This window comes from Ostrinia furnacalis, unplaced genomic scaffold (assembly GCF_004193835.3).
Source record: "Ostrinia furnacalis isolate ACB-3 unplaced genomic scaffold, ASM419383v2 OfSCF5989, whole genome shotgun sequence".
In the NCBI taxonomy this organism is placed as follows: Eukaryota; Metazoa; Arthropoda; class Insecta; order Lepidoptera; family Crambidae; genus Ostrinia; species Ostrinia furnacalis.
This window is the reverse complement of record NW_021136228.1, coordinates 1,823-28,880: the sequence shown is the minus strand read 5'-3', so window position 1 is coordinate 28,880 and position 27,058 is coordinate 1,823. Positions and strand designations below refer to the sequence as shown.

At 40.7% G+C, this 27,058-nt stretch overlaps 1 protein-coding gene across 2 annotated transcripts; it reads left to right on the top strand.

The window, feature by feature from the left end:
• Positions 1-73: 73 nt before the first annotated feature.
• RanBPM (Ran-binding protein M) lies at positions 74-27,058 on the top strand. 2 transcript variants are annotated; one of them, XM_028316920.1, is made up of 8 exons: positions 74-279; positions 19,811-19,975; positions 20,993-21,198; positions 21,691-21,872; positions 22,822-22,934; positions 24,427-24,578; positions 25,834-25,930; positions 26,816-27,058. In XM_028316920.1, exons 1-8 carry the CDS (start codon positions 87-89, stop codon positions 27,031-27,033), a joined length of 1,326 nt encoding a protein of 441 aa, XP_028172721.1. In that variant the 5' UTR covers positions 74-86; the 3' UTR covers positions 27,034-27,058. The 2 variants fall into 2 exon arrangements, with proteins under 2 accessions (XP_028172721.1, XP_028172722.1); XM_028316921.1 differs by having other exon boundaries at positions 81-279; positions 21,008-21,198; positions 26,816-27,053.

The window sequence follows — 27,058 nt, the reverse complement described above, 5'->3', positions numbered from 1 at the left end:
GCTGCCCCCTGTGAGCATAGATCGTCGTGGAAATGACGTCATTGACAGCAAGATGAAATGAAATACGGAAATTANGGAAATTAGAAATGGCTGCGATGGGTAGTGGACGGGGAACTATGGATTCCCAAAATCAAGTGCAAAGTGATACTGTAGATCGTTTAAAATTGCTTTATCCTAACGTGAACGAAGATGAAACACCTTTACCAAGAGCGTGGAGTACTAAGGACAAATTCAGCTACATTGGTTTATCGCAAAATAATCTTCGAGTCCATTACAAAGGTAAGAACTTTCAAGGTTTGTTTATGGCAATGTAACTCGCAAAACTCTCTATCAGTTCGCACTGGAATGATTTTGGTGCGATCTAAGAGTCGATAGTAAATTGTATTTTATTTATTAGCTCTCTGACGTGTCAGAATTAGGCTTGAAGTATGGTGCAACTATCTTGAGCGTCAAACAAAGAAATCAGCTGATCGTATATTTTGTAACAACAAGCAAAATTAAATGGTGACTCTGCGTTTGGGCTCCGTACGCTGATGAAGCAATCTTAAAAAGCTACTTTATCACATTATTTTGTGTTTATGCAGGTCATACCTTACATTATTTGCACAAGGTCTCCTCTTCTATAAAATGGCAGTCAAAATTAATTTAGTTTTAATTCTAGGCTTAAAATATTTATGATTTTTTATGGTAATCATAAAAGTTTTTTGGATCACCTGTACGAATCAGACGGAATGCTGAGCATTGAGAATGTAAAAATTCACCTATCCTTGTAAAGTTGAAATTTTCCCTTTAAATTGTTTTTTGATTTGGTCACAAAAGTGATGATTGAAACTAATAAATTTAAATCTTATTCTTATAGGTGGTTGCCAAAAGTATTTTTTGGAAACATTTTATGATCTATTCAAATAAACTGAGTTTAGGGCTTTCAAGAACCAACACAACACAAATTTTGTGATGTGAATAAGAATAATTTACTGTGACCACATTGTGAGGCTCTTTTTAGTCAGTGCGCAAATTCAGCCTTTGAAGTTTATTGTCTGTTAGTAATGCTAACTTACTGACTCAAAGTAAAGAAATCTAAAACATTATAAGTAATAGATATCTTATTCAATTTGTTAATTTGATTTTATTAACACAATTAAACTCATATCATTACATATTTGAGTAATCTTTAGAGCTGCTGTTTGATTCAGAATCGTTTGTTTTACCTAATATACCTATATCACTCACATTATGTAAGTAAACTACAAATTGAGAAGAGTAATACAGGCTAACTCTCTGCATAAGGATTTTTTTATTTCCATTAGAGAGTTCAACCAAGAGAGTCGTGTGAAATGAATTTTAAACACAAGTATGGCTCCCGAAGAAAACATAATCTGAGGAATCAACCAAAGAAGTGGCTTATTTTGAAAAACAGATTGCCATGAAGCAGAAACATAAAAAAAAAGAGAGCTCAATACCATCTCACTAACAAGAATTTCATGTATTGTTTAATTATGTTAAAATCCAAGATTACTCAAATTGTTATTTACATATTAGTTACGTCATCTGAGAAGAAATAGATTTTACCATTTTATTACCGGTCAAACCAACTCAAACCAGCAACTTCATCAGTCTTATTCTTTTATTGTAGGTGATACATATTTTGGGAATAGGGTTGCCAGGTCCAAAATCACAAAAGCCGGACTTTGTGCTTCATTTGGCCGGACATTTTACCCTAAAAGCCGGACATGTGACGGACAATTAGTGTCAGCTCATAAGTGAGTACTATCATCACATCGGTTGCTAACCAACATCCTGATGCGTGCGCTTCATATGATTCTGTGGCTCGACTTTTGCCTGGCGCGGCAACCAAATAAAAAGCCTAACAAAAGCCGGACAGGCCGGACAAGGCAATATTTGGCCGGACAAGTCCCTAAAAAGCCAAACATGTCCGGCTAAAGCCGGACGCCTGGCAACTCTATTTGGGAAGTCTGTTAGGAATTTTACCAATTTAGCACATGAACACATTACATTATTCATGTATGTTGTGTAAATGTAACATAACCTTGGTCAATTTGCTTTAAGTATGATTAGATAACTGGCAGGTCAACCTGGCTGGATCAATGGGTAGATCATTCTAGACTCTAGAGTTATCTGTACACTTAATTTTTTTTTCTGGAAGCAAAAAATATTTGGATATGAGTGGCTGGATGAGATTAAAGGATTTTGCAAAAATGCCAGTTGCCTACTTAAAATAATATGAAACTCCATTTATCTATTTTTTGTCTTATCATGATGGTAATAATTTATTTTAATGTGTATTTTAAAACAGGAAAAGTAACTTAGTTGCAATCCTGATGAATTTAAATAAAAATAGTTTAAATTTAGCAGACGCAGTTTTATTGCAGAGAGATTACCACAGACAACAAGATGGCGACATAGAGCGATTTGTCTATTAACTAGAGACGTAACTACATACTAGTGTAGATCTGCTGAATCGGTAAATAGGGTTCAATATTAATAAATACAACACTCTCACCTAATTTGAACCCTTGTTCTTAAAACATAACTACTTTAAATCAACACAAATAACATTTTGCATCTAAAGTAAACTTAAAGACATATTAATAGCTCTCACCAAAAATTAACAGTTTTAGTAATGTTCAAGTTTCATAATACCAATTTTACTTCTAAGATACTGAAACTTGTCTCTAGGTAAAGCTTTAGTGAATACATCAGCAAATTGCTCCTTAGTACAAACATAATTGAGATCAATTTGTTTCTCTACATATTTCTCCTTTATAAAATTATATTTGACATCAATANAGCAGACGCAGTTTTATTGCAGAGAGATTACCACAGACAACAAGATGGATGGCGACATAGAGCGATTTGTCTATTAACTAGAGACGTAACTACATACTAGTGTAGATCTGCTGAATCGGTAAATAGGGTTCAATATTAATAAATACAACAAATCCGTATCTATAAATATGTGTTCACACAGCAATGTTTTATATTGTTGGTCTTTGTAGTTAATGCTAGGTTTTAATGCAAAAGTCGAATGTATGAAATTTTAATGATTATGTTGACAGATAAATTACTGGAAATAACAATTACAATGCAAATAATCAAGCGACAAAGCTACAACAATTCTTAATTTACCCATCAAAATAGTACCTATATCAAACTGGATTCCACTTCAAGGTAGTCACAGCATGTTGTATGTTAAAATATAGGGTGTTTTTTTAGAGGTATACAACTTTAAAATGAAATAAAATATGCCAACATATGTTTGATTCACATGGTAGGTATTGGTTTTCTTTAAAAGATGTTCTTATGCCATTTATGCTTCAAAATTCTTTCGGGCCTAAGGGCGCCACGGTTGGCTCAAATGTAGCGTAATCAAGATGTCCAATTTTCAGTTTCATTTTCGAGCAACTGGGGCCATACATCGGCAATAACGCGACGAATGTTGGCATTGAGCTCCGTAGTTTATCTGCGCAGTAGTGGACTTCACATATCCCCAGAGAAAATAATCCATAGGTGTAAGATCACCCGATTGTGGAGGCAAATTCAAAGATCCATCACGTGAAATTATGCGCTCATCGAATGTTTCCCGCAATAAATTGAATGTGTCGCGTGCTGGTTGGATGGTAACACCATCTTGTTGAAAACATAGCTCTGCCCCACATTAATATCATTCATCTGAGGAATGAAAAGTTACGAAAATTACGTCGACCGTAATATGGACGTTTGTGTGGAAAACTGAACCATGGTTTTTAAAATACATTTTTGCACAATTTGCAAACGTTGTTCTGAAGTAATTCTATTTAATTATGAAATGCCAAAACATACTGTCCACAAATGTACCACCAACTATCAAATTAACCATCACTAGAAACAGTGTACCTAACCAATTTAAAGTTGTATACCTCTACAAAAACACCCGTTAGAAAGGCATGGGTCCTGGGTCCCATGGATCATGGCGACATTTAGTTGAAATGGAACGCGAAAGTTTAAAATCTTATGTTGTATGTAATACCGCAAATCTGGTGTTTGTCCTGCCAGTAAAAAAGCATTTTATTACTAATCTTGACGAACAAAGGTGCGTAGGCGTCGCTTGACTGCAGTTGAGCTAATAATATCGCCATTTCCATCAGTATGATGCCCTCCTGCTGGTATAAGGTTGATTAGTAATAATGGTCACTTTGTTTTTCTTCCTCGTTTTGTGGGCGTAATAAAAAAAAATTCCCGAACTCCATAGATTCGAAGAACAGTCTTCTAGAGAGTACATTCTCTTTATCTATTAAATTAATATTAATTATAGCCAAAAAAAGGACGTTGAAATCACTATCCCTTTTCATGAAAAGGTTATCAGCATTCAGCGCTTAACGACTTTTGACATGTACGATATGCGTCATACTCAAGTGGTTGTAATTCAGTACACAAAAAGCCAAAGTCTAATATTTTAGCACGTTAGGATTTATAAATGCGCCTGTCCAAAGACTAATAACTTTTAAATGTGCCTAAATGCACTTTTGCTTCTCTTGATGACTATTCATTCGTCATCTGAAAGCTGTAGCATGTAGACAGAATACATAATTGTAGGTACTATACTTATGTACAATTTATACTCTTCATCAAGGACAGACAGCTAACTAGCGGCTATAAAAGAAGACAGAAAAATAATCACAAATTGATGGATAGACTCAGAAAAATAAACACAAATGGATGGATAGCTTTTTCTTGAGGCCACCGATGAACTGATAAACTTTAAATTCCAATTCAATAATTTATTTGCTAGAATACATAATCACATGCTCGTTTTACAAAGCGTACGTTTAACCACCTTTATTTAGCGTTAGCAAGTAGGTACCGCACCAGTTAATGAATTTCAATAATTAATATGTGCTTCCGAATACATTGTAATCATGTAAGGTTGGATTTGTGCGATGGATGAATTAATTACGAGAACAAAAACCGATGTATTAATTGAAACAAACATATAGAGAAATTAGGAAAACTGGTAATAATGGCAATTATAATTAAAACGTTCCAGACCTGTTGATTTATTAAGGTCGATTTCTTTTTAATTAATTGCCGCAGGTAAACCGTAATGAGGCAAACTCAACAGTTTAATCTGCGCAGCGGCGGAAAAATGTAAAAACATTATAATTTACACAAAGTAAACCATAATATACAGTTACATCAGTATCATGTTAATAAGATTACTGTTATTTACCAGTTAGAACATGCCTAGTTGGTATTACATTTGACGATAAAGGGGTTCTATATTGGCTCACATAAAATTGTAAATCCTATTCTTTGTCTTACTACCGATTTGTGTTCATAATAATCTCTCTTCATAATTTTATTTTTCATACTTTTTTTATTCATACATTTTTATTACTACCCTCGGAGCTCATAACAGTTAGACATTTGCCGATAAAGGACATAGTCCTCGGCATCTTGACTGACAACTTTAATACCGAAGCGACGGGTATTGACCGTGCAGGGGCTCCGGTTGTTGACCGTCGCCTGTCCCGGTGCTCCCCGGCTGACTCCCGTCTAGACTGGTGTAAGGACCTGGAAGAGTTTGTTCCTTTTGTCTTCCTTACACGCGAGGTATTTTGCCGAGCTATCATTTACTCAAATACTCTCCCATAAATCGATGTTTGAGGGTGTCTGCATGTGGCCTGTCCTAGATGGGTTGTAGTTGAAATGCAAAATTCTTGGAATCCATATCGATTTCCAGTTGCTTCGGTTATTGACCGACTCCCATGTTGAAATTCCTTTACATAGAGGCGTTTTGTAGATAAATCAAGTTCTTATAATTTGTTAATCTTAAATATAAATTTTCAAAATATTTCAACCTCTGCATAAATCTAACTGATTTTAATGAGAGACNTGAGAGACTGAGGAAAATTCCCCCGCATCGATAAGGTCACTGGGTCTTCTTGGCGCATTTGCCAAAATCATTTTGTCTACTTCACTTTGGTACTATTATCGTGCATTCCCTGATATGAATGTGCATAAAGTTAATTAAGGTTTAGCTGTCTGCTGCACTGAGGTGTTTAATTTAGCTTTGTGTCTGTCTTTGTCTGGGCGCGTAAGGTTGTTGCACTCCTAATTCCCGTCTAGACCTGGGGTAAGGACCTGGATGCAATTTGTGCTACCCTTTTGTCGTCGGGGTGCTTGAGCTGTCGTCGCGCCGTATTAACAATGTGTATCACTTAAAAAAACATTTCACTTCAACAAAATGGCCTGCCTCGGATCTTCGGTCATAATAATTTTCATGTTATTTAATTTATTGCACTTTTGTTTTTTATTAGTTTCACTTTCATAATACGGCGACGATAGCATGTTCCACAGGTGCCTCCAGGCAATACATTATTTTTTTTAGTTATTTAAAGAAGTCGTCCGTATTTTATGTAGATGATAAATTTCTATATTTACTTTACTTTTTTCTGTCAAATTAGGGATTGATATCGTCTAATGTTACGTTCAATGAAGGATAATTGGATTAAATGATATTGTGTAGGTATTTAATTTTTTCAAGAAAAGGAAAAAGTAATTATTTTAATGATATACCTAGTGTTTTTAATGACATACCTACGTATACGTTTCTTGGTCCTTGGGACAACGAGGCCGACGACCCACTGAACTCGCCGCACTTGTCCTCATTCTTCCTTGCACAATGCTTGCTGTACTACTTTATCCAGAACAGACTGGTTGGAGAATAATTCAGGTCATGAATAAACGACTTCCCAAGGATCAGAAGCAGTCGCAGATCCACTATAAGTCACGATGGGTGCGTGACTCTTCTGAGGGCTAGACCAGAAACTTTTCTGTTCCTCTTTAAATATTTTTTAAATAGGTATATGATTAGAAGAATTTCTTGTTTTAGGGAGTAAAATAAGCTTAGAGTTGCTGAATTTGATTTTGAATATCAGAAATGGGGTAGCCGCAGAACACAAATCCATGAGAAACTAATTTAACACGTAATTCCTACTGTGCTTTTAAAGAAACGTTATTATGCCGTCGGTTAAGCTAATTGTAAGAGCCTGAGAGAGCCACATTATCCGGCAATAGCGGCTATAAAGCTTGCCAACAAGAACTAGGCTAGCTAGGACTGATACAGCACCATAAAAGCGATAATTAGATTGACGTAGGATAATCAGTTTAATCAGTCCGTGCATTATGAATGACATAAAATGCTTATAGGATGGATTCTTTATGGTTGGACTTGGCACTGAATCCCTTTCTAATCGCTAAATTAACTGATCACATTTCACATAATTATATCATTCCTTGTGGACTCTGCAGCAGGCATTTGTAATTTCATGTCCCATAGTCACGTTACCACAGAATATGGTGTACTTAACTTACATTGATAAGATACATTGGTCCATTTATTTGAATATGGCGAAGCGGTTCGCCGCAACCTTTTGGGATTAGACTTCGGAAAGCGCCGGAATACTAATGAACACAGCCACTTAAGAATTTATTTGAAGTTTCTTCTTCACATGTGAATCCATTTGAATCCACGCGTAGTGCTGGAATCAATTCGGGCCCAGCGTATTAAAATTCAAGTCTGACACGTCTCCTCTAAATAATAAATAATAAATAACACGCAAGTAAGTCATTTGAAAAGTTATGTACCTATGAAATGTCATGACAGCAGAAGCGTTAGGTATTTTTTACTTTGATTTTTATTTAAACAGTGTCTTTTTACAAGTTTTTGAAAACTCCCTGGTCCCTATAACATAAAAATATCGTCTGTAACATGTTGATCTATTATTCCGAGACAATGAATGATATTCGCCGCTTACAAATAGATTTTCTGTCGTTTGTCCCCGAGTTCTCATGTAACGTAACTCATCAAACGGCACGAAAGTGAAGCTTTCGAATGCTCGCTCAAATGGTTTCGCCAGCGTGAGCTGTTACCGTCGCGAACGCTCGGGACTGCACGACGACGCTCTCTCTGTTACGGTAATCATCTGTACCGAATTACCGAAACAATAAACAGATAAGGTTGCATGTTTGTGAGCGCTATTCTCTAGATCCATTTACCAAAAGCCATATCTACTTATCGTTTCCACCCTGTATAATCCGGCTGTATCTCCAGGTTACCTAGATACATTCCATAGCAGCTGTAATAGACATTTAGGTACATACATTTACCAATTTTGGTGATAAATAGGCATTTTGTATTAGTTTTTGTATAACGCCTGAACAAAAACAAAGGGTAATATTTTGGTGTTATACATAGATTTCGAATATAAAAAATATATAATTTCACTAATTTAAGACATGATAAAAAAATTGAGGTATGTCTCGCTCGTTTCTGTCGGGTCTGGGTTTTTTTTTGTATGGGGCGTGACCGTTCTTCTTATACTGAAAGACCCAAATACAAAATAACAACATAACTAGGGCCTGGTCTGGTACATGTTACCGACATTTTATCCTGGATCTTGACGAGAGATGCTTTAGGTAGATTCATCGAGCATTAATTATAGTAGATGAGCCCGAATCTATGTCTGAGATCTATTGCATCCTTGCCTGTAACTAAGCGATGCATCTGCTGTATTATTAACGATGTAAGTCCCAGCCGTTAAATTCTTTATCTTTGTGGAGGATTTACATGGTATTCCACTGAACATTTTACGTTCAGAAACATTTTAATTTACTTTATTCGTTCAGCAAATTTATTTTTAGAAATATCTGATTCTGAATATCGAGTTGTAAATCTAGTGAGAGAGCAAATACGCAAGACAAGTCTTCAACAAGCTCCCGAGACAACAAAACAAATAGGTGTGATGAAGACATTACCCTAAGCAAACACTCCACGGGGATGGAGGAGACGTACATTGTGTGCCAAGAAGATCGGCAATGGGATTTCAGTTACAACACTGTTTCTTTAAACTTCAGACAAGGAGCTCCTTTGTCTTTTTGCTTCTTTTCTATTGTAATTTTTTTATCTATTAACTTTAGACCTACTTGTTTTTAAAAGTTGCAAGCAGGAGGAATCTGTTAAGGATTTGAAATTTGAATGCGCCGCAATGTAGAGCAAGGCGTTAACTGCTGATGGGGCATAGTTTATGAATGAATGGTCTCCCCTATCCATATACAGTATTTCTACTCGACTTCACTGACCCTTGTGTTAATTCATACCGCGTGTCAATGAGGAAACTATTAGTGAGCGTTATTAAGTAGAAGCTATCTTTTTGGACGACACGTCAGAAAAGGTTAGTGCTTACTCATATTATTTTGTAAATGTTTGGACCATAAGTCAAATTGAGTGTTTACAAAACATCGCGTGTGTTTCGGTAAGACATTCCTGCCGTGATGCTACCCCAGGGGCTGCGAGCATCCATATAACTAATGAGGTCACAGCTCGAAGGGTGAACGTACAGAAAGTACAGTTATAATTCTCTTTGTCTTAGTTTCTCTTTCATACATTGGGGTCGGCAATGTACTTTTGTAAAAAACCATTGAGCGAAATTGATTTAACTATTAGCACATTGGTTGTTAGTTCTGATCTTTGATACGTTATTTATTACATTGCTAATTACTGATTTATTTTTGTTATTTGATCCTTAGAGTTATTGAATTAATGGATCTTCACCAATGTGTGCAGCCGATGAAGCGTGCGTCGAAACGCAATTTGCCTCGTCCCTTTAGTAATCAGTTAATATGCCCCCGGCTATTGTTCTGTTGTCTTGCCTCACCTCGAGTCGTTCTATTTGCCACCAGTTTCGTCTTGATGGTTTGTTATTTGCATATTCAGAATCATGAGCTTGTTGCTAGGACGAGTACACGTTAACAGTTTGACGTAATGCCGGCTGACTGCTCAAATGGTTCGCGTTGCAGACTTCGTCTACGAAGTACCGTGCCGTTTTTGTGGAAAAAATAAGCACCGATCGCAGCATCAATTTCAGTAGAAGATGATGAGCAACTATGTTAGAATAATGAGTCTCGAAACAATCTTAGTTTCTTGTAAATTGTTATTAGTTATAATAATATAATTATTCATAACAAGCTAGAATTTAGCAGTTGACACATTTTATTGTAATTTTTTTACTGCACAAAGTGAAGCGTTTATTTGCAAGTCACTAATGGCAAAATATTTATGTAAAATACCTAATGGCCGTAACAGCTAATACTCATTACGCAGTACGACTTGATAACATGTATTGTTTCCGTCATGTATTGTCTACGATAAACTAATAGACTTCGTATCAAACTGTTGGTTTTATACAAATTCTATTAGTTTATCGTGCACATTGGAAGAGCGACGGGTACCTACGAGTGTCACGGCACTCTGCCAAATGCCACTTGTTTAGATAGGAAGCCACGGTTAATCTACAGCTGCTTCTGTTTATAGTTTCCTGAATTATTCTATAACTATTGGATGTGGAGTTCGCTCTACACGTGCCAGTGATGTATTGCAATCGTGCGCTGTAAACTGCGCGATATTTTTTGCGTCACTCGCAAACTCGTAAGAGACAAAGGCTTGAACGTTGCTGTGGTCCTATACTATATTGTTTATTTTTACTATGATAGAATCACCGAAAGGGCCGCCCTCGCTTTCGAAATGGTACCGAAATGGTGCATCTACTAACTGGGTCAAGCTCGCCTGCGTCGGGTCGCCACGTGCTCCTCCCCACTTCCATTCCCCTCATTCGCGATATCTCGCACCACTAAATATATCTTACGTTGGGAGCAGCAAGGCTTAGTTTGCATTGTGGAAAATCTAACATTCGACCTTGTCGAAGAGCTGATATACACGTCTTTCGCGCCGCGACGGATGGTTGTGAGCCGTACGCTTTGACGATAGAGTCAACAGTGGCCCAGCGCTGTTCACTTGTAATTAACAAAGGCTCGTTCATGGCGAGGAAGGTTGGGCTACGTTGTCATATTCTTCTGTGGGAGTATGGGGTACAATTTGCATTTTAAATTTAACATAGGAAGTCATGGTTGAGCTCTAACAGGTGAACTTTTGCTACGCAAAATATTAAGTTATCCTACACTTCCTCTTGATTACCTGGCAGCTTGTATTTTTTTATGTAGGTACAGTACTTTAGATATTTTACGGTATACAATATTTAGAATAATAAAATACCAGGTGGTTTGGAATTTAGCTATTTTAGATAAAGCAGCGTAGTAAATAGAAACCGCGGCGAAAGTTTTGGATGCGTGACCGATATTTCGTTCGAATGCGACTACCGATTGTTTACCATGACGCGATGACGTATATTTACCAGTTGTACTTGTGTGCTCGTATACGGCCCTTGCTCTATGTTCACTCTCCCGCATAAGAGTATCTTTGTAACCTTAGTAACGAGGACCCTCGTCTTCAGTAAATAAGGGGACGCATACAAACCGTGGGATGTTATCTATACTCGTAGCTTCCGGAATCCGTGAACGGGAAAGCGAATAAATCCGAATAAGGATTTACTCGTACGTTGTACCGATTGTGTGACCTTATTGATTCCAATAATTATCTATCGACTAGCTTTATCTTTTCCTCCATCAATGCCGTTCTACTTAAATACAACTGCATTATTAGATTTGCATAAGTCTAATAAATTATCAGAAATAATTAGGTCATACCACATCAATGGCAGGTCAAGTTCGATTCGCTAAACAACATTTTTTTCCTAAAACTGGGTAATCCAATTCTTATACCGAAGTTATACGAACTAAAACCGCCTGCAGAGAATCGTGGAACAGGTTTAGACGACCAGCGTAGTTGACTTGCGTGTTGTCGAACTTTCCTCTGTAAGGCACAGCAACTGTAAGGTCGGCGAGGTCTTCCTTAGCTGGTGAACATTACTACTGAGCACAATAAACTTTTTTCTCCCGTTTCTTACTGCTTCTAGTCACGGCAGTCGGATCTAAACGCGATTTAAACTTTCGTACTGAAATCCTATCGATTACCGCTTTTTGCCGTGTTGGTTGGTGTGTCGGCGTTGATGGAAGTCAGATCATTTGTCGTTATAAAATATCTTATCCCGTGAAAGTTTGTTTCTTGTGATGAGATTGCGGGTTAACCCATCTCGTTCGACCTCGCTTCAAGTTCGCGCGGAATTATTATAGCAATGATTACACGCGGGTTGCGTTACGTAGCGCAGCGACATTTTGTCTCCTTGGCGAGGTCGTGTATTCCGTTACTGTCATCGATGCCCGCAATGTAGCGTGGAATATAAATCTGATGTCGCTTGGCGACAGAGATTTCTTCCCGGAATAATTTCATAGNTTTCATAGTTTCCTACCGAGTTTGGGATCGTTCAAACTTTCAACGTGATAGAGTTTGTCAATATTGCCATTCCCGCCATTATCATTTATGCTATCAATTAATTAATATGCTAAGAAAAGTTGAATTACTGTTAAGCGTTCATGTGTTGTGCAGGCTACGTGGTATGCTCGCTGAAGGCATGATAATTTGTAATTTCATAAGCTGTCATCGTTACCCGTATCGATGGCAGGTGGCATTTCAATGTTCCCGTCTCCGTCTAGGGATTGGAAATTCAATTACGAATTTATAAAGTTTACAGTGTAAACAAGTTTTTTCTTTTCTTTTTTTAATTTTCTTTTAGGTTAATTAATTACTTTATTTATTTATTTGATCATCACACAAGTAACTTAAAATAATGACACTTGTTAAATGCAAATTTAATTAATTAATCTTTTTTATTTTCTCCACCTGTGCATACAGATTATCTTTGATAACTGTGATGTTACTACTTTTATTAGTTGAATTGAATGTATTGTGTTATTTAGCCATTAAACATATAGGTATCCCGCCCCAGTTTACAATGGGGTGTGTTTTTTTTATGAAATATACACTCTTTTTGCCACAATTTTCATTTGCCCCGTCAAAGTGCTGACTGTGACACCATACCACACCACAATGTTTGTAAGCAGTTTAATTCTGCTGAGAAAGCATTTATTTTTTGCGTTGCCCGAACGTGACAAACCAGTGTTCCAAGTAAATGACGCGTGAGCTGTGACTACGCAGCAAAACACATTCCCATTGCCAAAAACTTGTTTGCTAACGATATCAGAGAAGTTTTCGCTCTTCGAGAGATAATATCAATCAGTTCTGTCAAAAGTTCTAAGTTGGGGACTATGAGAACTACTGTAAAATATGAGGTATGCTCGGAAATTGTCTCTCGATTGAGTTTATGTAATAAATAAGTCATTCTAAATTCTACTTAATACTTATTCACGTGGTTGACTGCCGTACGTAATAGAAGAGGAGATCTGCTGTACACTCGCCTGTAGAACAGTCTACAGGTGCGCATAGGCGCAGCCGCAGTAATTGATAGAACGTCAATAAATTGATGAATGTTATCATAACGTTACAATACGGGCTTTATGTTTGTTATACGTATAATAGAGATTCGTTGAATAGAATAAGCTGTTTTAGTATAGTTAGCGTAGTTGTACTCGGCTCCATAGCACCACTATGCTCTTAATGCTCGCGTGGTATCGGTAGTGAGGGTGTGCATGCCGTGTTCACTTAAGCATTCGCGCCGCTGCTTGGCATCCAGGCTCGAGCCGGACCTCTAACGACGCCAGCTTGCACATGCGGCCTTTCACAGAATTCAAGATCGTATCTCCGAGCAGCCAGACGCGTAAGTGGTGTATGGGGCCCGACAGTGGATGAGTTTAATGGACATGGATGTTTTCTCTATTTGTTGGAAGGTGGGACGCAGGGCCCGGGCCGACGACCCCACCTGCCTTACCTCCACTTACGCCTCTGGATGTATCGTACGTGTTCACGTCTCTATCTAACACCACCGTGCTAATAAACAGGGCTAGTCGTCCACTTGTGATTTTTTATTAGCTCGTTACTGCTTATGAATATAAACATGAGGCCGTTGCGTTGCGTGACCGCACTGCGCCCGTGAACCGGTTCATCAAAATATACATGAGTTTCTTCGATACAACTTCATCAACGATCCGATTCGCTGCTCTGTTTATTGGCAATGAGTAATCCATGTACGGTGTTTTATGTTAAGGTCTGTTTCCGTAAATAAAACTGCTGCCTCTGTTTTGGATTCCTATTCATTTAGTGTTGATTGTATTTCGTGGAAATAGAAGTCGACTTGTTTTCGCAGTGTACGAGCGAGATTGGGCATCTTATGAGATTTAGTTTACGGCGCACTGCTTCACTAAACATGCCACATGTCGATGTCTGCATTCGCGAAACACAATTAATAAAGCGATGTGATTAATTGCGTCGTTAATTACCTTCTATATCTTTAGCGGCTCTGAAATTTTCGTTTCGTATTAATACGCATGTATTAATTTGAAATACTTTTCCTTAGATCATTAGATGTTGTGTGGTTATTCTTAACATATTGCTGAGTGCTAATTAATATTTTCTATGTAAAATACAATAGTGCTTCCTCTCTTACTGTACTTTCCTTGTCTGTTTTACCTCAATCACGCCATTACTAAGCTGTTAGTTCTTTAGCTATAGTTCAGATAAAATGCCATTAGTTTCTTTAGCTGCACTTGAGAGTTACTGTTTAGTTGGTTTTTCAGCGCAGCTCGGTGTCCCAGATGAAGTGCAATTTGCATGCGTTCACCGTGCTGTTATTAGATAATGGAGTGTCCCTGGCAACTGCTGCTTTCAATGCACCTGGGCGCTATTGTACAGTATACTAAACCTTATGATGCACCGCTGATTCCGACTTTAATGTATGTTGAACCCGATACCGTCATCAAGGCAAATACTGAATGATATAAAATAATATTAATTATACGCTCAATGATTTGTTGAATGATTGATTGCAGTCGTAAAGATTTATTGTCATCGTTAATTAGCTATTTGTTATTTATTGTTCTAAAAAAGGATAGTTGAGAAAAAGGGGTGCGCCAAAGTTCACCTAAATTTTCAACTCCGAAAATTGGAAGTCCGAAAATGTTCTTCCTAAAATTTTTCATCCTAACAATCACAATTCCTAACTACTCTGTCTCTAATGTTCATAATTCCGAATTATTCAACTTCATAATGTCATTAGCAATAAACATCTATTATACTTTTATTTGTTCTCCTAGATTTTCTCAACATAACCATATTTTACACTATTATTCAAAGTCATATCTTTGTGCTATCATCCTATGGTACCCCCCCAAGATTTTTGGGGTTACCTACCGATTCGAAGATTGAAGAACAACAGCACCCCCCACCCCCCTGTATCATGACATAGACTGCAGATTTGCCTGCAGATGTGCCAGTGAGTACTAATCTGCGCGACTTGTGTCACCCCCTGATGCTTGGCACCCGGGGCGGACCGCCCCCACCGCCCCCCCCTTACGCCGNAACGTTACAATACGGGCTTTATGTTTGTTATACGTATAATAGAGATTTGTTGAATAGAATAAGCTGTTTTAGTATAGTTAGCGTAGTTGTACTCGGCTCCATAGCACCACTATGCTCTTAATGCTCGCGTGGTATCGGTAGTGAGGGTGTGCATGCCGTGTTCACTTAAGCATTCGCGACGCTGCTTGGCATCCAGGCTCGAGCCGGACCTCTAACGACGCCAGCTTGCACATGCGGCCTTTCACAGAATTCAAGATCGTATCTCCGAGCAGCCAGACGCGTAAGTGGTGTATGGGGCCCGACAGTGGATGAGTTTAATGGACATGGATGTTTTCTCTATTTGTTGGAAGGTGGGACGCAGGGCCCGGGCCGACGACCCCACCTGCCTTACCTCCACTTACGCCTCTGGATGTATCGTACGTGTTCACGTCTCTATCTAACACCACCGTGCTAATAAACAGGGCTAGTCGTCCACTTGTGATTTTTTATTAGCTCGTTACTGCTTATGAATATAAACATGAGGCCGTTGCGTTGCGTGACCGCACTGCGCCCGTGAACCGGTTCATCAAAATATACATGAGTTTCTTCGATACAACTTCATCAACGATCCGATTCGCTGCTCTGTTTATTGGCAATGAGTAATCCATGTACGGTGTTTTATGTTAAGGTCTGTTTTCGTAAATAAAACTGCTGCCTCTGTTTTGGATTCCTACTCATTTAGTGTTGATTGTATTTCGTGGAAATAGAAGTCGACTTGTTTTCGCAGTGTACGAGCGAGATTGGGCATCTTATGAGAGTTAGTTTACGGCGCACTGCTTCACTAAACATGCCACATGTCGATGTCTGCATTCGCGAAACACAATTAATAAAGCGATGTGATTAATTGCGTCGTTAATTACCTTCTATATCTTTAGCTGCTCTGAAATTTTCGTTTCGTATTAATTCGCATGTATTAATTTGTTTGAGATACCTTTCCTTAGATCATTAGATGTTGTGTGGTTATTCTTAACATATTGCTGAGTGCTAATTAATATTTTCTATGTAAAATACAATAGTGCTTCCTCTCTTACTGTACTTTCCTTGTCTGTTTTTCCTCAATCACGCCATTACTAAGCTGTTAGTTCTTTAGCTATAGTTCAGATAAAATGCCATTAGTTTCTTTAGCTGCACTTGAGAGTTACTGTTTAGTTGGTTTTTCAGCGCAGCTCGGTGTCCCAGATGAAGTGCAATTTGCATGCGTTCACCGTGCTGTTATTAGATAATGGAGTGTCCCTGGCAACTGCTGCTTTCAGTGCACCTGGGCGCTATTGTACTAAACCTTGTGATGCACCGCTGACGCTGACTTTAATGTATGTTGAACCCGATACCGTCATCAAGGCAAATACTGAATGATATAAAATAATATTAATTACACGCTCAATGATTTGTTGAACGATTGATTGCAGTCGTAAAGATTTATTGTCATCGTTAATTAGCTATTTGTTATTATTGTTCTAAAAAGGGATAGTTGAGAAAAAGAGAGAGGAGTAGATTTACTCGTATTGATTAAGCATCCCAATTGTAATCTTCTTATATGAAGATCTGAAATAACCATCCACTTGGCTGTGGTTTTACCACTACCATACTTAACTCAAGGCTTTATAAACGTGTGGCAATGGATGAAGGACTCCTTGTTGTACTTTGCGCCAAGAGTCTTGTCGCTTCAGTCGCTTGCTGCTGGTAACTAATCCAAAGTTGCATTGAGGTAAGTGTGAGCCCAGTTTTACTGTGAGCACCGAGAATTGCGATGGTGATGCCCGCGTGAGTCAGACGAATGCAGGTGCAGGGGGCAACGGTCCACTAACGATTGTGGCTAATTTCGTCCACCACGAGTGTCCGCCAGTCGCCGCCATTGTTCGTGCAGCAAAGATGCAGTTCCGTTACCTAGAGGAACTGGTTTGTTATGNGTGTTATCTGACCTGTGGTCGGCTGCAATCTTCCAGATTACTCATTCCATAATCGCTACACAACAGGAAACAGATTAGTGTGCTTTAATAGCTGCAAGATAACAACGTGTAATGGGATGGGATGCCAGATTCGGAAATTTATTCACATCTCACTTCAAAATTATTATGAAAAGCACTGACTGAAGCCGATCAGCGGCATTTCAGTAATGATAAATTTGCGATCTGAAAGTAAATTGACCGTTTAGTGAGAGATTTAGTTGCCTGGATGAAGATACCGAAGTCAAAACATATTAAAATATTATTAACATTTGAGTCCGACGTGACTGCGCATGTTAGCGATTCAATTTTCTTGATATCCGAATGCAAACAGATTTGACTTTGCATCTGAGAATATCTCCACAAGTCTTTGACACTCCTGGTGCATATTCATCATGTGGATTGAAATAAATCTAAATGAAGATTTGTGGCCGAACAATTGCACGAGATTGTGTTATTTAAAACGAGCATTGCTATTAAAGATAATGACTCAACCCTTTCACGTTATCGAAGGTCAAGAGTGCCTCGGCCGGGGTAGAGGGCCGATGAACTGGACCTCTCTCGTTTGTTTTGTTACAAGATTGCATGTATCATCCTCGTAACTTTAAGAAGCTGATTGAACACTGAGTGTGTTTTTGTTTTTGGATTTACTAGTGGACACCTGAATTTAAAAGTTTCAAATATTTTCAGAACACCTCTTATGAAGTTTAAGTCTTCTTATTGTATAGTTGATAAAATAATTGTTTTTATGCTTTATCCTTGTATGTGGGATATCCTTGTATTTTAAGGAAAAATACTGTCTTTTGTAGTCTTTTAGTCATTGACCCCTCACTACAGTTTTTGCAGCAAAACGATTAGCTTCGGTGCTTTATTTCGAATTTTCCTATTCTATACCCATAACATAGCGTTATCCAAGGTAATCCACCCACACTCACCGTTTCATTCTCATTTATCTAGCGTGTTGTGTAAACTCGCGGTTCGTTAACCTGTGTGTGGTCGTGCGTACGCGCATTGCACGTGTGTGCCGTGCACATTCGCCTCACTTTGTAACAAAATATGACCACTATGTCGATAGCGATAGGATTCAGCCAAGTTCTGATAAACTTCAACTACTACGCAATATCATAGCGGGACGCGGAGATCGAGATTCGTATAGCAACATTATACGCAAAATAAATGTTATTAGGTATTTGCTGGTTATAATTTTGTATTCGTTTTAACAAGATTGATAAAATTGTGTGTGTGCGCCAAATATTTCTAGCGCAGTAACTCTTGTCCTTCAGATATACTAATTGTTACGTTCCACTGACGCCTGATCTTGTTATCGAATAATCGACCTACATTGTTACGACTTTTAGTTCAAATTCAGTGCACATTAATTTCCAGATAGTCCCAGCTTTTGTACATAATTCTTATGAAGTGTTCGGGTGTGATTGTTTTCGAGTAGGCAAGAGGTCGACAGCACGACCTTGCTTGTTAGTGGATTGCGTGCCCCCGCTTCCATTTGGCTCAGTTTCAGAATAGCATTTTGATCCTTCGAGAATATTATGGTAACTTTCTCGAAGGATGAACGGTAATGCCTTTCGTGACTGACTTTGTTTAGAAAACAGTCGTTATTTTATGTAAACACGTGTCTGTGATCCTCTCTTTAGATATGCGTAGATGATGTTAAAATAACTTCCAAGCCGTTTTGAACCAATCTGATTTGCAAATTAATTTAAGTTTGATTTACTCTCAGGCGACCTTGCTCATTTTTCTAGGTTAGTGCTTTTAGGACATCTGTAAGATTCAGCGCAGAAGTTTCGGCGTATCCATTACGGCTGGCATTGGCCGGGCCGCCGCAATGTCGGCGCAATGTCGCGGCGTCCGCTACCTCTCTGGCGGGGGACGTTTGAAGCTGTGCCTGTGTTTCTGCAAAAGTTTGCCATTCAAACCGAAAAGGTTGACCTGAAAACTGAAAACTTCTAATCATTAGGAGACCGTTTAAAGACCCATTAATTCCCGTCATACTTGCTTCACTGAGCCTGTTATCGGTTGTCCCGATCTACATATTAAGCGACTTGATGCAGTCATGGGTCGGTTCCTTAATCACGGACGGGCATCTTAGTCAGCTCACTGGGCACGACCGGCGATCCATTAGCGTATATTACGCCCTATATTTATAGCTTTTCTTTCTTAGTGATTTGCATGATCTCAATTAGTGCTGCTCGCCTACACGTAACCTATTTCTTGCAACTAACATCACCTATTTAATCCCTTATCTTACGGAATGACTGTTTACCACATAAAGCACGTAAAGCATAGTGTATAGTGAAATTTCCGTAGACAGTAAACGCTTTATATTGTTCTGAAAATGCGAGCCTATTAATCACTTGCCTGGGATTTGTTTGTATGTTAAACAACTTTGAGTATAGAATTAGTCATTAGTTTTTTAGCTAAATCTTCATTCTCCATTACCTTCATTGCTTATTCATCTACAATGTGGTTGTATGTGACTTTCCAGGTCATGGCAAGACTCATAAGGATGCAGCGAGCGTGCGGGCCACGCACCCTATCCCGGCATCGTGTGGGCTCTATTACTTCGAGGTCCGCATCGTGTCCAAAGGCCGCGACGGCTACATGGGCATCGGGCTCTCCGCTCACGGCGTCAATATGAACCGCTTACCTGGTAAGATTATCTTAATCACATCACTCGATTGGAGCTGGACATAGGCCTCTGACCACACGTCACAGCTCTGTAGACTTCCTAAAAAAAGTCGATAAAACGTTGTGATTTTCCGTCCAAGATTGTCTCAGCCCCAGTAAACCATTGCCAAAATTCCTGTTTTGAGGAGAAAAGACCCATTTTGAGTATTTACATCTGGTGCAATCGGGTAATGTATGATTCACAAAAAGTTACAGAGCTTCAAAAGATTAGATAGAGCTTTTTATTTATACGAAGGCTATCTACATATTTGCTTGTCCACTTCCTGTATGCCATGAATACTAATTTATTATAAGTATTAATTGACCTTCGGGACAATCCTTCTTGTAAGTAACATGTCCCAAATACTGTCACAAACATGGCCTGTTTGTGTCAATTCGTCTGTTCCTGTATTTACGCCTCATACATCGTCAACATGGCATCTGGCAATAAATAAGGCAAGTTCAATAGCAAAGGGCGCATGTTAATGGGCCGCATTGTGTGCGACCGCGAGCCTTTGTTCGCATGTACAGAATAGGCAGGGAATCACATTGTGACATTGTCTTTCTTTGTTGCTAAGTTGTAATAGGGCTCATTTAGAACTGAGTCTTAACTTGGATATTAATTTTATTATAACAATAGGTATCTGTTGACCAAAGCATTGACCTAAATCAAATATCCATACCAAACCTATTCACTCGTAATCCTTGTCATGTCTCGTAATGGATTTCAAAGGGCTATTTCATTTATTTCATTATGTCACTTCAGAGTCTGTACATACTTATGATAGAACTATTTGTGGACGCAAGGATTTCTCCGACATTTGATTAATAATGATGATGAACGATATGACTCTATCCCCAGACATAAAAGCTTTTCAGAATTCGCCGTAAATGGCGAAGCGTTAAGTTCAACGTATTGCGCTGTCTGATGTATTGAAAGAGGTCTATGTCCAGCAGCGGCCATCTTTAGCCCGTGCTGACGGTGCGTCACTGATCGAAGGCTCCCCGTTTCCAGGCTGGGACAAGCATTCGTACGGGTACCACGGCGACGACGGCCACTCCTTCTGCTCGTCCGGCACGGGCCAGCCGTACGGGCCCACCTTCACCACCGGTGACGTCATCGGCTGCGGAGTCAACCTCGTCGACAACACCTGCTTTTACACGAAGAACGGGCACCATCTAGGCATCGCGTTTCGTGGCTTGCCGGTATGTATTTTTTTATTTGTTCTTGCTGATACAGGCCAAGATCAAGGACCATGTTTGTCTTGTCATTAGCAGCCAAGTGTGCTTTAATATTCTAAAATCAAACAATCGGTGTCAAAAAGCGATTGGAAGAAAGCGCTAAACATATTGGAAATGGTTTGACCGTCGGTACAAACATCGTTATCGACCTTGATAGTGTTGTAAGATTTTTGGATGTTAATAAATACCAATAAAAATATTATTATAAGACTGTACAGAAATAGAGGTAAAAATTGTAGCGGCCTCCGAATATTAGTGGTGGTCACCGACCACCTTCGTTTGCGCTGTGTACAGCGCTGTAACATGTAACAGCCACCGGTGGCTGTGCTGTGATCAGTGGCTCGTTTGTGCAGAGCTTTGTAAAAAGCATATTAATCGACTAGTGGTGTCAATTACCCTATTTATTAATATTGAAAGTTGTACGGGACAGTGATGTTAACTCATCTTCCCTGGCAGCCGAACCTGTACCCGACGGTGGGGCTGCAGACGCCCGGCGAGGTGGTGGACGCGAACTTCGGGCAGCAGCCCTTCGTGTTCGACATCGAGGACATGCTGCGCGAACTGCGCGCGCGCACCCGCCTCGCCATCGACGACTTCCCGCTGCCCGACGAGGCGCGCTGGCAGCAGGTGCTGCACAGGTACGACGAGCTGGAGAAAGCACCTATAGTCTGGTCTGTGAGCACGTAGAATTTTGTCCAATGACCCCAAGCTACCCATCCTTATCGCTCGCGCGTAATTATGTTGCTGTCGCGCTCGCACACTCACTGCAAGCGCCCGTCGCGCAGTCGCGACAGCAATATAATTACGCGGAGCGATAAGGATGGGTAGCTTGGGGTCATTGGACAAAATTCTACGTGCTCACAGACCGGGCTTTAGATGGCTGTCTAAATAAACTCCGACAAACCTTACTGTTTGCATTATAAAAGAGTCATCGAAACGCTTAGTGCGAGCTGGTGGAATGTTAACAATATAGGGATGGTACGCTAACCTGCGTCTGGTTCCCCGACGATATGGGATGATGATGATGTTACTGCGTCAAATGACGTAACATAAAAGTGTTGAAGTAACATTTGTCGGGAGTTTATTTAGGTAGTTCACATGGATGCGCATAGCACGGCATGATGGCAGGGCACACTGATTAAGTAGCAAGGTTCTGGAGTGGAGGCCACGTACCGAAAAACGCAGTGTGGGACGTCTACCCACAAGGTGGATCGACGAACTCATAAAGGCCGTAGCAGGAAGGCGCTATAAGCAAATCATTGGGTGAGACCTATGAACGGTTCAGCAGTTACGACCTGTAGCTGAAGTGATGATGATAATGCCTGGATACGGGCAGCGCAAGATTGACCGTTGTTCAAATCCAGTTGTCCAGCAGTGGACGTGCAGACGGCATTTGCACGAACACGACCCTTCTCTTATTCGTCGCTGGCAGTTGGAAGATTTGATCTATACCTTCACACTGTCCAGACTGATTGATTGATGTTCACACATTTATTCCTGAGTCGCCTCTTACAGCATCCACGGGAAGAGTGAAGGTGGTCAACTGTTATTGAATAAAGTAATGAAGGGTATGTGTGTGGTTTGCAGGATGGTGTCGTCGTACCTGGTGCACCACGGCTACTGCGGCACGGCGCAGGCGTTCGCGCGCGCCACCGCACAGCCGATCGTCGAGGACATCGCCTCCATCAAGAACAGGCAGCGTGAGTGCGCTCCACACCACTAACCACTTAGCATTCTTTTTTTATACGTAGAATAATGCATAAAACTGCATACCCGCCGCTGTGGGCAGGCGACGGATTATGTGGGGCTCTCCATGCCAGAAGGGAAAGGCCTACCCACTAAAACAACCACGAATGTCCTGTAGGCCTAAGATGCACGCCGTGATAACTTTTATCGACGCCAAAATGTATGGGCAAAATCGATAAAATGGCGTGATAACCGCTTATCGCGGCGCGCATCCTAGGCCTACAGGACATAGGGGAAATGCCGGTATAGCGAGCCTTATCCCGATTTGTCCAGTAGTGCGGACCCACCTTTTACACCAAGGACATCGAGTGCGCTTTCGCACATAAAACTACTCGGTATTCTACTGCAACCTAAGACCATAGTCGGCTGGCTCCATAGTCCATAATGTCATAGGAAATTTTAATGGTAGAAGACTGCATCTAGCTTCGCTTTTCTCCACTCCAATCTGATCCAGACTTCAATGACTCCGCCACTCTTTTTATTAACCCAGGAAAATGTCAATACCTACCGCTGGGGAGGGTGGCAGTTAAAGTGGGGTTCGAGCTCCCGAAAAACCTGGGATCTTCTCTCTGTCGCATAGTGGTCGGCTACTAAAGACGACGGTGGTGGTACCCACCATGCCCCTTTCAATCCCATTTGACGGCGGTGGTGACCTGTGCAATGCAGGAGAAATCGCCCCTGCTCCTCCAACCTGCTGGCCAGAGGGAGAAAGAAGGGAGTAGTCATACAACCGGCTTCTATCTCCCTTTCATCCCCCTTTCCGTCTACGAAACAAGGGTGCGGAGGGGTCGTCCTCACGCGGCCACCTGAAGAAAACTTGCAGTAAAACAAAGGTACTTGGATCGACCGAGTGTTCTAAGTACCGTTGCCGCGCTGGTGACACGAAGTTGCGAAGGCTTGGGATCTTGAATCACTGCGCCATCTTAGAGTAGGCGCACACCGTTGATTTTTAGTTGGCCGATAGTTGTGCCCGATATCAAATTGTATGAAGAATCGGCCAAATCGAATCGGCGTAGTGTGCGCACTCCCATACATGCCCATACTGATCAACTGCCTGACTAAACTATCGGCCGACGAAAAATCAACGGTGTGCGCCTACTTTCACTGCGGGTGCCCGTCGCACAGTCGCGACAGCAATGTAATTACGCGCGAGCGTCATTCAGCAGCCAGTCACTCAGCTTGGGGACATTGGACGAAATTCTACGTGCTCACAGATCGGGCTATAGAAACGACCAGACGCCTTCCGCGGACGTCCCTGTACGACGTAGCTATTAGGTAACTCAAAACGGCACGGTGCCGTGACGACCGGTAACGCCATCATGGTGTCCTTAGGGTCTCCGCTAAAACTCATCACTCACACGCGTGGCTGTACCCAAAAATAAGCATAATCAGGATTTTTGAGGACCATTGTTGAGTGCCTAGCCTAATGCATCCATCGTATCGCAGGGGTGTCAAAACTGGTGCTGGCGGGGCGCATCGGCGAGGCCATCGAGCTGACGCGGCGGCTGTACCCCGGCCTGCTGGAGCGCGACCAGGACCTGCTGTTCCTGCTCAAGTGCCGCCAGTTCGTCGAGATGGTCAACGGCTCGGACTCCGAGGTAATACTGCGATAAATAAATATTTTGTAGGGTAACTAGCGGCCGTCAGCGACTTCATACGCGTGGATCCCGTTTTACACCCTTAGGAGATGAATTTTGCAAAATCCCGTTTTACTGAGCATCTACGTTCTAAATGGAACCCCCACCGGAACTTAATTGTAGTTTTTGAGATTTCGTGATGAGTGAATGAGTCAGTCAGTCAGTGTATAGTCATATAATATAGATGACCAAGACATGCTATAACGTTGTTTTTCTTGAGCTCAATTAATTTAGGAGATAACAGCAGGAGCATAAAGGGCAGGAGATAACATACGGCACCGCGCTGCCCGACGAAGTATTGTGGAGTCAACGCTTCGTCGGGCAGTGCGGGGCCGTATGCCGCGGAGATCTGATCCACAGTACAGTGCCGCTTTGCACGGTTACACAGACCGGCACCTATTGTCGCCTCAAATGTAAAAATTCATAAAATTCATTTATTTTTGCAAATAGGCTTTAAATAAGCGCTTTTACACGTCCCAATATTAACCCTACCACTGCTTCGGGACAATAAATGGGCCAGTGCTGAGAAGAAGCAGCGCAAGAAACTCAAGTCACTATTGTCAGCCTCCTTTTCAAGGTTTTACAGTCTTTAAAATATACAAATTATAGTCATAAGTATTGATGCGAGCTAGGTAGTTGAACATTCCAAATATTTTTATCTTTTACTAGCGGCCGCCCGCGACTTCGTACGCGTGGACCCCGTTTTACCCTTAGAGGTGAAGTTTCGAGTTTTTTAGGGTTTACCCGGTAATTATTCAAACTTTTCTCGCTGTAAAAACCATCCTTGGACTTCAACAAACATTTAAAAAAAAGAATTAGTAAAATTGGTCCAGGCGTTGTTGAGTTATGCGCTTACCAACACATTTTGCGATTCATTTTTATATTATAGATATAATCATCAAGTTTATAAAGCCTGGTCCGTGAGCACGTAGAATCCCGTCCAATGACCCAAGCTGCCCATCCTTGTCGCTCGCAAGTAATTATGTTGCTGTCGCGCTCGCACACTCACTGCGGGCGCGCGTCGCACAGTCGCGACAGCAATATAATTACGCGCGAGCGATAAGGATAAGCTTGGGGTCATTGGACGGGATTCTACGTGCTCACGGACCAGGCTTTAGTAGGTGCTTTTGATATGTGCTTTAAATTTATAAATGGGCAATTCTACAACAGTTTGTGGTAACTAAACAGTGGTTTAGAGTCGTGTTTCGTTTGGCAGGTGAGCGGGCTGGCGCGCTGCGTGGCGGGCGCGGGCGCGGGCTGCGGCTGCGGCGCCACCGTCATCGCGCACACCGGCCGCCCGCCCGCCACCAACGGTAACTACTCGCTACTATTCTGATGCCGCCACATCGACTGCTTATGAGCGCTTTCACAGTAGGGCCATTTCACGCGAAGCGGACAGCGAAAATCAAGTCAGGTTTTGGATTTTGTTCATATTTGGATTAAATGTACTGCTATATGATCTGAATGGATGTGCATCATTATATTCTTCTAACAAAGTTCTAAAGAAAAGGCCCGTGACGTCAGTGAGTGCGTAAAAGTGCAGCACTTTGTGACGCCGCGCGGAACTCCAACGCACTATAACTTTGTAATTATTTGTTTGATTGACAATTAAAAATATACGTGTCCAATATTTTTTTATATTAAAATTGACGGACTAAAAAATTTTTTTAGGAAACTAGCCTATTGTGAAAGCGCTCTAAAGGTACGGCCAAACCAACGTGTACAGCCTGCGAGCGCTGGCCATGGCGATCAGTGGAAATCAGTAGAATCGCGATCGCCATCGCCATTTCGCACGCAGGCTGCACGCGTTAGTTTGGCCGAACTTTAATGTTATTATTACACAATTTGTTGTGCATCATCTAGTTCCCAAACTAGGCAAAATTTCTACTTTGGCTCTAAAGAATATATAAAGAAGGAAGCTACTGCTCGTTGGATCGACGTCGAATAACCTTGAATTACAAATTAAAACCTCTTTTGCTAGTCATTCCATAATGATCTCAATTGAAATTTATAATATTATGAAATAATTAGTACTGACCTTAAAAGACAGCTGCTAATGGCTGGACGAAAAATGCAGGAAATAATGCTTTGTCGCGTTTTTTGCGATTTTGGGAGAGGCTTGCTTCCAGCAGTGAACTGTAATGATGATGATACTTATTTTGAAGCGTAGTTAACATGCCAATAATGAATGGTTCCAGGTGTACAGGGTAGCACGTCAGAGGAGCACACAACAAATTGTGACGTAGACATGCCGCCTGCGCCGCACGCCACCAACGGCGCTCACGCAGGTAACGTACCGCGCCACACCTATGCACACAAACAAGTTCTAAACACACACAACGAAATAATCACACATACAGGGTTAGTTAACTTATTGGATTATAGAGCAAGATTGTTTAGCGCTAACCTTGGCTAAAAAGAACAATAATGCATACAATACT